Here is a 13,151-nt window from a genome sequence, read left to right on the forward strand (position 1 = left end):
GGGGAAAAGTTTAATAGTAGTTGTCATTGGCATCATAGTAGGCCTCTGTTTACATACCATTTTTCGTATATGGCTATATGTCACGCGTATGCTCCAGCAGCGAAATATATCTACAGGATCTGCTGCAAGATTTATGTCCAAATCATGCCCATTAATTCTATTTCAGGGCAGAACACGAAGGATTTCTTGTATTCAATAGTCACCTGTGCTATTCAATATGGAGACATCCCCTAAAAAAAAGGAAGTCATATGGGCGATACATGCCGCGGTATATCTATACACTGGTCAAGAGTCAGTCCTGGCCTACACCGGAAAGAGTTGGTTCGCAGAAAATCCACAGTAAAATCCTCATCATTTCCATTACAAAAACGTGTCAAAATCCGCGCCACATTTTGAGGCGGATTTTGATGTGGATCCGCAGCAGACTTCATTTCTTCTATTGAAAGGGTGAAATCAGTCGTGGATCCGCGCCAAAATCCATGTCAAAGTACACACCTATCGTGCAGATTTTGATGTGGTTTTTTATGCAGATGTCGGTGTGCGTTTTCCCTTTGCGTGTGAACGTACCATTAACCCCTTGAGTGGCGGGTTTCCTACGACCCTGTCGTGCCCACCAGGGCAGGTTTTTTAAAATGGTCTAATCATTGAATTTCAACTAATTTTGCAGTTGCGTCTCAAGAGCCATAACTTTTTCATTTTTCCATTGACATGGCCATATAAGGACTTGTTTTTTGCGGGACAAGTTGTGATTTTTTAAACAGGGGGGAGGAAAAAAAGAAATGGGGAAAAAAGAAAAAAAGGGGCCATGTCATTAAGGGGTTAAATAATGTATTAACTTCCTTCTCTGGGTCATTACGATGCATGGATACAACATGTGTGATTGTATTTTTGATTTTTTACAAAGTAAAGGGAGACAAGTGTTTTTATTATTTTTTTATAATTTTTTAACTTTTTTTTAAATTTTTTTTTTTCCCTTTAGGGGACTTCCACAGGGACCCATCAGGACCCCCTGATCACATTCCGGGGGTCCGATGGTGACAGCCCTTTACATGCTGCAGTGACAGCCCTTTACATGCTGCAGTCACATAGACTGCAGCATGTAAAGGGTTAACACAGCAGAGATCGGAGGTTTTCTCTGATCTCTGCTGTAAGAGCAGGTACCTAGCTGTCCTCTGACAGCCAAGCACCAAGCTCTCCCTGCCACAGAGACCATCGGCTTGATTCTGACAAGCCGATGGTCTCTATGGCAACCTGTAAACAAAGCAGGAGATTGCCGGCAGATCGGCAATATCTTCTGCTGGTTTTTCAAAGCCCTTGCTTTGTTCTCTGTGGGTCTGTGCAGGCAGAGCACACTGTCACAGCTTGTGGCATTGTGCTCTGCAGCTCCCATAGTGATACATAGCCCGGAAATCTTCCGGGCTATATCGCTATGGGCAGTGGAGCTCGTCCCGGAAAATTTCCGGGCGTGCCACTCAAGGGGTTAATGTGTTTTGAGCCACAGCCAAGCCTCACGGACCCTACTCTGCCCTCAGCTCCATGTCACTTGGGAAGGAACTTGCTTACCTACAACTCTGTTTGAAAACCTAAGGGTGGTCTCACTCTGTGTCGGAACCTCTGGTCAGAGCTTCTGTCGCAGATCTGGCTTCAAATACTGGAAGAAATAGCGCAGCATGCAGCGATTTTTCTTTCATCCCAAAAGCTGGGCATCTGAGCAGAAAGCTGGCAAACCCCATAATAGTCAATGGGGTCCGCCTGGACAGAACCGTTTGGCCTTGAGGGTTTCCCTCAAGATAGCGGAATCCTGAGCACAAGCGTGAAAGCAGCCCAAGTTGGACTGGTGTGTATGACAAGAGGAGGTAGGTAGACCATGCAAGCCTCATCTAACAGGAGGAAATGCAATAGAAACAATGACCCCATAAATCTGCTGTTGCTCAGGTGGGCTCAGCCAAATAAGGCCTCCTTCACATGGGTGACACGACATCGCCACAAGAAAATCGCAGCGATATCACATTGCGGTAATACTGCAATTTTATAGCGCTACATAGTCACATCTGGTGCTCCAAAGTTGGGGGTGCCTGAATATATAAGTCCTACCCCAAAAATATGCCCTAGGTGCAGGAAAAAAAAAGTATACATCACCTAGAAGCGCTGTCTGGGGCTCCGCCGCAGCTTCTTCTCGGTCCCCGCACTCTTCTTCTTCATCTCTTTTGGCTGGGAATTGAAAAGTGTCAGCCAATTACAGCCAGCGCTTCCAGGGGGTGGGGATTTTTCAATCCCCAGCCTGAATAGATGAAGGAGAATAGTTCCAGGGTCCTAGAGGAATCTGCAGCAGCAACGGACAGCGCTTCTAAGCTGATGTATACAGTTTTTTTAATGTTTTCCTGTAGTTAGGACTTTGCATATGGCTTTGACAGTAGGATTTCCTACGTTTTCGTGCGATGCGATGCAACAGAGAGGAAGGCTCCATAGGGAAACATGGGCTACAAAACCTCACGAGTCGCGGGCATATCGCCGGACCCATGAGGTTTTTGTGTCAGGTTGTCGCATGCTACAAAACATCGCATGTGTAAAGGAATCCATAGGAAAGCATGGGCTTCACATACATGTGATTTGTGGCATTGTAGCAACGCGACTAAATCGCGCGACTTTGCCTCCCGTGTGAAGGAAGCCTAAAGAAGGGTGTTCACACTTAGGCTAACTTGAGACGGGTGAGTGCAATATTGGGCCGTGAATCACGGGCCTATATAGCTCTCGCCAACATGTGAATTCCCACGGATGCCAGGCGTTTCTATGTCACCGCCTCGTATCAGGTCCTGAAGCTGTGTGGCAGAAGCCAGCTGAGACACCCGTCGGTCCTAACATGTGAGCCCTGCTGCTGGGGAGCGCACACCGCTCACACCCGCTGCATGGGGCAGGACAGTATTGGGAGCGCCGGTGGGCTGTATGCCTATTATTGTTTCTTGACGCGCAGCTTCCAGGACCTTGCAGAATGCAACCAATCGGGAGCTGGGAGTGTGAGAGGGCCGTTCCTCCTGTCAAACCCCTAGCTTCCGGCGGTGTCAAGATACAATAATACCCAATATAGAACATAGTGTGATTTGTTTCCCGCTTCACAATGCACCAATCTCGTGTGATTTTCTCACCCGTGTGAAGCCGGCTTTATGCAGCCACATTATTTTAGTTTTGTTAGTTTTTATTTTTTCACCCTAAAACACTTCCGGTTGTTTTTCGATGGAATTGTACAGATAACGGGTCACATTGGAGATGGAAATAAATCTGAAATGTTATACCTTTGTCAGATTTTTTTAACATGACAAAAACCTGCCATATTACAGGGGAGGGCGGGATGTAGACTTTATATATCTACTGTATATGCATATGATTTCCAAGGGTGCATTCACACATGGCGAATTTAGGTGTGGATTTGCACCAATATCCAAAGCATATTTGCTACAGTGTATCTTGATGTGGATTTTGACGCGTATCCGCATTGGATTTCACTCTTTCAATTGAAGGGGTGAAGTCTGCTGTGGATCAGTGGCAAAATCCACACCACGGAATTTGCCGTGGATATCATGTTTCGATCATGGCGGGTTTAAATGGGAAAAAAAAGATATATATATATATATATATATATATATACATATATACATATACAGTATATGCTCTAATTATGGAAACATGGTAAGAATTAGAAAAATAATGATGACAGGCACTCTGAGCCCTCATAAGAAAGCTGAGTCCCGATAACATAAGAGAGTAGTAAATAAAAAGTGTGAAATCACCTTCATTTACAGTAAGGAAGGGAGTACAATAATGATTTTTATCACATACATCTAGACAGATGGTATAGCTTTCCACAGGAGCTGACATGCTTTATTAGATTTTTAGAGCATGTTTTGCTTCATATATTCTTCTATGGACTCCATTGAAATCAGTGAAGCCCATATAAGTCAATGGATGCAGCCGAGCATGCGCAGTAGTGGCACATCTCGGCGGAAGATGTCGCACTGTGCATACTCGGCCTATTACTGCCTTCTGTGGGCTCTTTTTGAAATCAGTAGAGCCCATAGAAGTCAGTTACATGGCCAAGCATATGCAGTAAGCACATATGGCACCGAAAAAGTTTAACTGCGCATGTTCGGTGTATTACTGTTCAATGACATGGCGAAGCATGCGCAGTGATAAGATAGGTCATCAATAGGCAATCGTCTGGGATCCATCGCTCGGGACTTCGACCGATCAGCTGATTGTGCACCTGTTGACAGCGCCACAAGTACACATGGGTTGGAGCGGAAGCAGTGGAAGTTTCTGCTCCGACCTCTGTGAAGTGGCCAGTGCTTGTAACTGTAGGCACGGCTTGCATTGATTTTTATGAGACTTCCCCTCCAACCCCTGTGTAATTTCGACACTGTCAGCAAGCACACAATCAGCTGATTGGTCGGGGTCCTGAGCGACGGACCCCAGCCGATCAATTATTGATGACCTTTCCTGAGGATAGGTCATCGATAGTATTTTCCCCGGAAAACCCCTTTCATCAAAACAGGCGTAGTGTCTTAGACTAATGATTCATACTGATACACACTGTGTATCAGGTAGTCAGAGAAGCTGGTGCAGCCATCTTTGTTTCTCCACATCCGGAGACTCACTTTAATTTTTTCAAGTTCCGGAAACATTTTTAACCCTTTGCAATCCAATTTTGGATTTAGAGTTTCCTAGGGGGCTTTCTCTTGCTGCCATTATACAATAGTACCATCTGCTGGCTAGAGCCAGTACTGTGGTATGGGACATGCTGGAGAGGCCCATGACAACAGAGCGGCCAGTAATCTACAGTAAGAATACCCTTCCGTACGTCTTCTGACATCGAAGCTGTAAAGCCTTCAATCAGAATGTCTTCAGACGTCAGACAGTGGATTGGAAAGGGTTAATATTTGCAAACACCAAATGACAAAGAGAGAAGTCATAGCCATATTTTATTGATTATAAATATACTAATAGGTAGACGAGTTGTGTTTACAGCAAATATTTCTATATATTCTCATATCTTGTCTTCCTTCTGAAGGGCAGGAATAATGCAGGGATTTCCTCCAGTTTGAGAAGTTCTGGACACCATGTGCCATAGAAGAATTTGGTGTCGTCACACAGCCCGGTTGCTCTAACTCTTCGGAGGCCTAGGGCTTTAGTATATACAGCTTGGCTACGCAGAGTACTATGTTGCTTCTAATGATCGTGGTCACGGCTTGTGTATCCCAGAGTATCTCCAATAGGGTAGTGAGCAAAGAAAGTGCGAGCTAGGTCATTGATGTTCTCATATGCACCCATTGTGCGGAAATGCTCCACATACTGCCAAAAATCCGTGGTAGAGAAAGGCCAGTAAGGATGAGCGGGAGCCTCTAAATATGGGTCTAAAATGAACATCAGTTAGTATTGAAATGGATTCAAGTCAACATCATCAATGAAATTCCTTTAATCCAGCATCAATGAGGCAACATAAGTGTTGGATATCTAAACATCGGTTGGCTTTAGAGAAATATATAAAGGAGCAAAAAGTTTAAATAGGGCGGTCTCACTTACAGTGTTTTTTGGAAAAATGCTAGTGCAGTTTTTTAAGCCAAAGTCAAAAGTGAATCCAGAAGGAAGTCGAGCTAGAAGTGCTTCCTTTATATTTCCCATTCCTCCTGAATCCACATTTGGCTTTGGCTCAAAAAATTGCATGAAAATCTGCCTAAAAAATTGTAAAGGTTTTTTTTGGAAACCCAGCCTAAAGCCAGTGACTCACAAGTGTATTCCGGCTGCACGGATGAGTGTCTCAGACTGACTGCAGGTATCCTGATCCTAAACTTCGAGCATCATAGGGATCCAAGACGCTCAAAGTTGAAGTCAGGAGACCCACATTCAGACCGGAACCCTCGTTCATATTACGGTTGCATAAATGCGGCCAAAATATGCTTGTTGCGTCACCGGTCTAACTTTATTAACCCTTTGCAATCCATTTTTAGATTCAGGGTTTCCTAGGGGGCTTTCTCTTTCTGCCATTATACAATGGCGCCATCTGCTGGCTAGAGCTAGTACTGTGGTATGTGACATGCTGGAGAGGCCCCCGACAACAAAACGGCCAAAAATGCACAGTAAGAATACCCTGCCGGACGTCTTCTGACATCGGAGCTATAAAGCCTTCAATCAGAATGTCTTTAGATATCAGACAGTGGATTGGAAAGGGTTAATCAGAAGGGTCTCAATTTCCTAGTTGCTTTTCTCATTGTATTGCAGTGTTGCAAGAAGCACTTAGAAATGTACTGTATTATCTGAATTTCTGGATCCTTGGATGTGGGATTAAAGGAATTTCACAGTTTTAATTAAGATAGATTGGATGTGACAATCTATGCATGTTCTTGGAGAGCATCCCTGGTGGTTTCAGGTAGACGGTATCATCAAAGCTAAAGGAGCTGTATCAAGTTGTAAAATTATCCCCCCATTCCAGAGGATAGGGCATTACTTTATCATCAGTGGGATCCGACTGTTCCCCACAAATACCGAAAATAGTGGTCCCGATGGTCCCTCCATGAATAGAGCGGAGGTTACCCATGCGTGCTGCAACTCAATTCATTTCAATGACAACACCGCAGATTGTGCTACCTCAGCTTACTTCATGCGGGGACCGTTGAGACCCTCATTCTGGGGATTGGTGGGGTCTGAACAGTTGGATCCCCATCGACTAGAAAGTTGATCCCTACCCGGCATAGGGAGTAGCTTTAGATTTGGTAAAACCCCTTTGAAGAGGACTTGCTTTCCTGACTTGTCTTTGTAAGCTCTTATATTCCACATAAGATACAAATTCTGAAGCATCTTTTCTTGGAACTCTACATTGTGTCATTACTCTGTTATTCCTCCTGGAAAGTCAAGATTACAACGTCTCCTGAGTGTTATCACTTTCTGTTACTGTTGAGAGAACGAAACCAGGAGAACTTTGTTTCGGGTTGAACTTTGCTGAAAATTTGGCATGAACCCGAACCTCGGATAGTTTGTCTTGGCTGAAATGTCTAAAGGACGAAGGTGGTAGTGCTTTGCAGTGCTAGGGTCCTAAATTCAAATCTGACCAAGGACAATACCTACATGGAGTTTGTATGTTCCTCCTGTGTTTATGTGGGTTTTTTCATAATAATCATCTTATATAGTGCATACATTTATTGAAAAAAAAGAAACAATGGGAACATGCAAACGCCTTGCAGATATTGTCATTGGTCAGATTTGACCCTAAAGCCCCAGCACTATAAAGCAATAGTGCTTGCCATTGAGCCACCACCACATTATATACTAGTTTTAGGGTTTATGACGAAGTTCAGTTCAGTTCAAGCTTCAGTTCATTCTTCAGGTATGGATTTATAAAGAGACATGGGAAAATACGTTTTCTGAACAGATGTGGGTGATCGTTCTAGCGCTGAACTTGGTTAAGTGGGATGAAAAGTTCTGACAGGTTCCCTTTAAAGGGTTTGGCCCACTAAGAACAATGATCATTTATCCATATTATAGATGATAAATGTATAATCACTGAGGTTCTGACTACTGGAACTCATAGAGATCATGAGAATGGTGCACCCTGTCCTCCTAGTGAAAGGAGCATTGGTGCACATGCGAGGCCATGGGACTCATGGAACTAGCCAAACACTGAACTCTGCTATCTCCATAGAAAGTGAATGGAGCAGTGGTTATGCATGCACACAGTCACTTTGTTCACTATGGTAGTGTTTCTCAACCTTTTTAGCCTTGGGGCACCCTTGGTAAAATATTTTTCGCTTTAGGCACCCCTATCAAATAACTTTTTATAAGAAATGGCTAAAAACAGCCCCCATCACATTATAATCACATCCAGAGCCTCATCATCCCTCCCCATCACATTATAATCACATCCAGAGCCCCATCATGACAGGTTAACCACATCCAGCACTCCAAGAACCCTCAAGCCTCTCTCTTCTTGTTCCCTGCTGTAATCTACGTGTCTGTATGGCCAAGCCTCATCCCCAACACAATATTCCGTATGTGTTTGCTCAAATCTCTCTCTGGATGTGATTGAACTGTGAAGTGGGGTGTTTTTAGGCTTACTCTTGTATACGTCTATGGATGTCCAACATGCACATGCAGCTTCCTGAATGGGAGCATGGCAGCGGGCAAAGCAGCATGGCAGTTTTCCATGGGCGTAGCTTACCTGTCACACTTTCTCATCCCACTTTCCATAGTTCTAATGGACAGCAGCTAATTAGTCCCTAATATGGCTATTTAGGACTGCTTGGCCGTGAGTGTCACTTGCACTGATGATAAATTTTGTATGCCCTCATGTTTTGCAGAGTGTTAAGACAGCAGAATGCAGTCCTAAGCTCTTACTCACAACCTAAAGGTTGCAAGTTCAATCCCCTCATGGTTCATGGCTCAAGGTGGCCTTCCATCCTTCCAAAGTCGGTAAAATGCGTACCCAGTTTGCTGGGGGGGTAATAAATAAAAATTACCTGAAAGTGCTATGGAATAAGTTGGTGCTAAATAAATAACAATTCATCATTATTGCACCTGCTATTGTATGTTGTGTTTTAGGGAGATGTACAGTAATATTGGTATAGAATTTGAACTATTCCTAAGGGCTCATTCACATGGGAGTATGCAGTTTTGGTGCGTGAAATATGTAGCATTTTCACACAGTGTAACGGTGCGTATTTACTGCATATTTTGTTGTTTTTGCTGTTTTTGTGTGCATATTCAGAGTATTTTTCACACACGAAAAAAATGCAAGAAGGTCCTATTCATTTCTCCTGCCTTCATTTGTAAATACACAGTTATTACACATGTATCGGATTTACACAAACCCATAGACCTGTATGTAATATGGACTAATATAGGACATTCCGCGTTTTTTTTTCACATGCATAAAATATGTGGTTGAATACCCTAAGGCAAATTAATAGTGTTTATATAGTTCGTATTAGAGCGCAATACGGACCGCCAAAACACCTGTGTGAATGAGCCCTTAGACTAAATGGTTAATCAGAAGGTTCACAAGTAAAAACAAAAACCGTCTTTACCGTCCTCCTCGTGCACAGGTCTGGCATCTGCAAATACATAAGGAGATGGAATGTGAGAGAAGACTGGACAATGGATACTTTCATACAACACCGAGTGTGAGTAGAATCCTAATGTCAGCAGGAATTCCTAACAGCGCTGGACTGTGTCCTGTACAATACGGCCCTATGTCCTCTGACTGCGTGGCACTCACCCGCCACACGGGAGCACACCGGGCAGCATTCCCTGCCAAATCACATCCCTTCACTCGGTCAAAGGTTGGAATTCTCTCTGACAACCCAAAAAGGATGGATGTGTCTTCAGGAGCGCACATCTCCACTTGAGCGACACTTTCACTTTTTTGGGGGGGGGGGGGGGGGGCAATGGTAGAATGTTGCATTAACTTTCATTTGGGAAACTTTTTGTCTAAAGTTTATCTGTTAGGATTCATATACTGTACACACCTCAATACACATATAGTTATCCATATGAAGATATACGCCCCAAGACAGGTCTCCTGCTAACTACCTAAAACTCAGTCCGAGTTCTGCATTTACTGAAATACACTTTTATAATGGAAAACTGTCTCAATCTGAGCATAATAAATAACTATACTTGCTCTTCCAGTCTCAGTTTATATACCATCTTTAACCCTAACATTAGCAATGAGATCTACATTTATATATGTGTGTGTGTGTATATTAAATATATATATATATATATGTGTGTGTGTGTGTGTGTATGTATATGTGTGTGTGTATGTATATGTGTGTGTGTGTGTATATATATATATATATATATATATATGTGTGTATGTATATGTGTGTGTGTGTGTATATATATGTGTGTGTGTGTATGTATATGTGTGTGTGTATGTATATGTGTGTGTGTGTATGTATATGTGTGTGTGTATGTATATATATATATATGTGTGTGTGTGTGTATGTATATGTGTGTGTGTGTGTGTATATATATGTGTGTGTGTGTGTGTATATATATGTGTGTGTGTGTGTGTATATATATGTGTGTGTGTGTGTGTATATATATACATATATATATATATATATATATATATATGCATGCCATAACTGTTTTGGACCATTTACATAGAGCAATTACTGGCTGGAATATTAGGAGGTTAGTAACATGCAAATCCAGCTATTATCAATAAATTGTCATTAATTACATCTACAGTGTATATATAAAGGTTTTCAGTATGTGTTGTTACTGTGTAAAGGGGGATTCAAATGTCGCAGTGTATTCTCAAAAATAAAAACTAATCATAGGGACTACCAATGAGGACGATCAGAAAGTACTGCTAGAGACGTACAATGTGGGGAGGGATTGTGCAACAAGGCATTTAATGTAGCCCTGTGGACTTTTGCATTATATTATAATTTCCAGATTTTGCCTAAAAATGTCAACATCATATATTAGAAATGCTGTAAGGTCATATTTTAGATGCCACTCCATTATCTTTTACTTATTCTACATTTGAGCAGCCACTGTAGTTTTTGAATCGTTCGTGAAGTGGGCGCATGATTTTCCTGGAAAAGCGCAATTTCACTGGACAAATTGCTGTCAATGAAAGCTGGCTCTAAGGCAACATCACACGGCATTACTGACTACGCTATGTGATTACGGAAACCACGATTGGAACCGGACGGAACCATGCACTTGCATCAGTATAATGGATACAACTTTGGTGTCAGTTTTACAAGTTTTATGTGAAGTTCCGTTATTCTATATGCCAAATGTAATGGAAACAAACAGAGCCCTTTTAAAACAGACCACAGAGCGATATCCGTTTTACTGATGCAGGTGATCAGTTCCATTTGGTCCCATTCAGGCGTTCCATCAGCTTTGATGGAACTTACTGACGTAATCACACAGCATAGTCAATAGCACGGTGATAATAAAGCAATGTGTGTGAGAGTCATTAAATACTTCGAAATACAACTTAATGGGGTTTTCTTTAAGAACTTACCAAGGAAGGCCCCCAGAAGAATGCAGGAGAAGCATAAAGCAGTAAGAAGTAGCTTCATTGTGGCCTCAGCTGTTAATTAGTAGGAGATAATATGAATAACAGATAATAAGATAACAGATCTAGAAAGCATCACTAGCGACTGGATAATATTGCGTTCCAGGTATTAGCATTACCATGTGTTATACCCCATTGTGTAGGAATGCAGCAGAGCTAGGTTTGCCTTTTGGCTGAACTCATTGTAGTGTTGTGATGTCCTATCTGTAACTTTACATAGGACTGCAAGTAATATCACTGCATTATCTCAATGCAGTTTAATCTTCATGCACAAACAATGCATCTCAAGAGTTAAAAGATGGTCATATGTGTAAGTCCTGCTCAAGTATGTCATACAAATGAAAGAAGTTAGAATATATATATATATATATATATATATATATATATATATATATATATATATATATATATATATATTCTAATTTCCAAGGTCAATATGTCTACATTTGAAGAGTTGTTACCTGTTGTCTTGGTCACTTGCTGCAGTCTCGTCTCCCTGCACTGGTCACCTATTACTTCTTCTCTTGCACTGAGTCCTTTTCTTTCGGCTCCCTCCCACTCTTCCTTGTATAAACAGGGGGCTGCTTAAGAAAACCTCATTTTTTTCCCTAACTTGAAAATTCATGCAAACACTTATTCTGCAGACCTGGTCAAAGAGGAACGTGTGGAGCAGTCCCATCCGCTTATATGTAGAATGATTGTTGCAGCGTATTTACATACCTTGTTAATTAGAATAGGTGACGAGATAACGTTAATAGACATGGAAAGAAGTAGATGCAGCATGGCATAACTAAGAAGATCTACTATTCAGGACTCTGCGTGGCCATCCTTATGGGAATTGTAAGGGAGGCCTCATACCGTAGCTAAAATAAGGCCGGATAGAATATTCAATAACTTATTTACGGAGGTGTCTCTATTTTGGGTAGAAATGTCCTGTAGATAGTACAACCAGCTGGTAGAAGCAATGCATTTCTATTATATTGTCCCTAGTGTGTATGTTTATATGCTTATTACCATCATTGACCAGGAACTAGAATTGATATAAACTCTGGCACTCTCTAAAAGACAGTATTCAAATCTAGTTTCTACTCAAAGTTCTCCAAAATGTTCTATGTTCCCCACTCCATTTATCATACACCGCCTAGTTTTGAGAAAATTAAAGAGGTTTTACCAAGATTGACTTTTATCACCTATCCACAGGAGATGTCCCCGCCCCGAGTATCTTGAGAGTTGGGGTCCTGAGTCCCCCTCTTCACTGTGGGCTTTCTGCACCCGCCCAGAGGGATGCTAATATTGAATGGAGCAGCAGTCACACATTTGTGGTGCGCCTCCATTCATTTCAATGGGGCTGGCCACATAAAAGGTTGGTATATAAAATAAGAATGCTTGGTCTGGGCGAGAATGTGTGTAAGCAGGTAAGTTACTGGTAAGTGATAGAAAGCAGAGTTATAAATGGTACATACTCCAATTGGGTCACTGTTACTAGTGGGGTACCACAGGGGGCAGTATTGGGCACCGCTCATTTAATGGTCTTTTTGCAGATGATACTAAACTCTTTTAAGTAATTAACACAGAAGTTACAAATGGGTATTATATTGGAGGCTTGGGCAGAGAAGGGATAAATGAGGTTTAACAGCAATAAGTGTAAGGTTATGCTCATATGGAGTGAAAATGCAAGACCTTTACATTCTACATTACCCAGAAAAACACTGGTGGAAAAGAACTTAAGAATACTGGATGATAGTAAACTGAACTGGAGCACCCAGTGTCAGGCTGCTGCTGCCAAGGCAAATAAGACCATGGGGTGCATCAAAAAAGGCATGGGTGCACAGGGTGAGAACATAGTCTTACCACTTTACAAATCACTAGTTTCCCCACACATGAAATACTGGGTACAGTTTTGGGTACCAGGGCACAAGAACAAATAGAATGGGAATGGGTCCAAAGGTGGTCAAAGAAAGTAATAAATGGAATTGGTGGATTACAGAACCCAGAGAGGTGATCAAAATTAGAGTTATTTAAATGGGAAATATGGCAGTTGTGGGGCGACCTAATAACTATGTAT

At 42.1% G+C, this 13,151-nt stretch overlaps 1 protein-coding gene across 1 annotated transcript; it reads right to left on the reverse strand.

Annotated features, from left to right (window-relative positions):
• Window positions 1-4,960: 4,960 nt before the first annotated feature.
• Window positions 4,961-11,648, reverse strand: OTOS (otospiralin). The gene is made up of 4 exons (XM_066598218.1): window positions 11,548-11,648; window positions 11,033-11,101; window positions 9,069-9,095; window positions 4,961-5,405 (listed from the first exon to the last, which is right to left on the reverse strand). Exons 2-4 carry the CDS (start codon window positions 11,088-11,090, stop codon window positions 5,221-5,223), a joined length of 270 nt encoding a protein of 89 aa, XP_066454315.1. The 5' UTR covers window positions 11,091-11,101; window positions 11,548-11,648; the 3' UTR covers window positions 4,961-5,220.
• Window positions 11,649-13,151: the final 1,503 nt, after the last annotated feature.

This window comes from Eleutherodactylus coqui, chromosome 1 (assembly GCF_035609145.1).
Source record: "Eleutherodactylus coqui strain aEleCoq1 chromosome 1, aEleCoq1.hap1, whole genome shotgun sequence".
NCBI classification, from domain to species: domain Eukaryota; kingdom Metazoa; phylum Chordata; class Amphibia; order Anura; family Eleutherodactylidae; genus Eleutherodactylus; species Eleutherodactylus coqui.

What these genes read in the sequence shown, in the direction of transcription:
- OTOS (XM_066598218.1), bottom strand. Translation starts at nt 11,090, where the DNA reads ATGAAGCTACTTCTTACTGCTTTATGCTTCTCCTGCATTCTTCTGGGG. An exon ending in TCTTCTGGGGGCCTTCCTTG is followed by an intron (nt 9,096 to 11,032) that starts GTAAGTTCTTAA and finishes ATGTATTTGCAG; the next exon opens with ATGCCAGACCTGTGCACGAG. An exon ending in ACCTGTGCACGAGGAGGACG is followed by an intron (nt 5,406 to 9,068) that starts GTAAAGACGGTT and finishes TGTTCATTTTAG; the next exon opens with ACCCATATTTAGAGGCTCCC.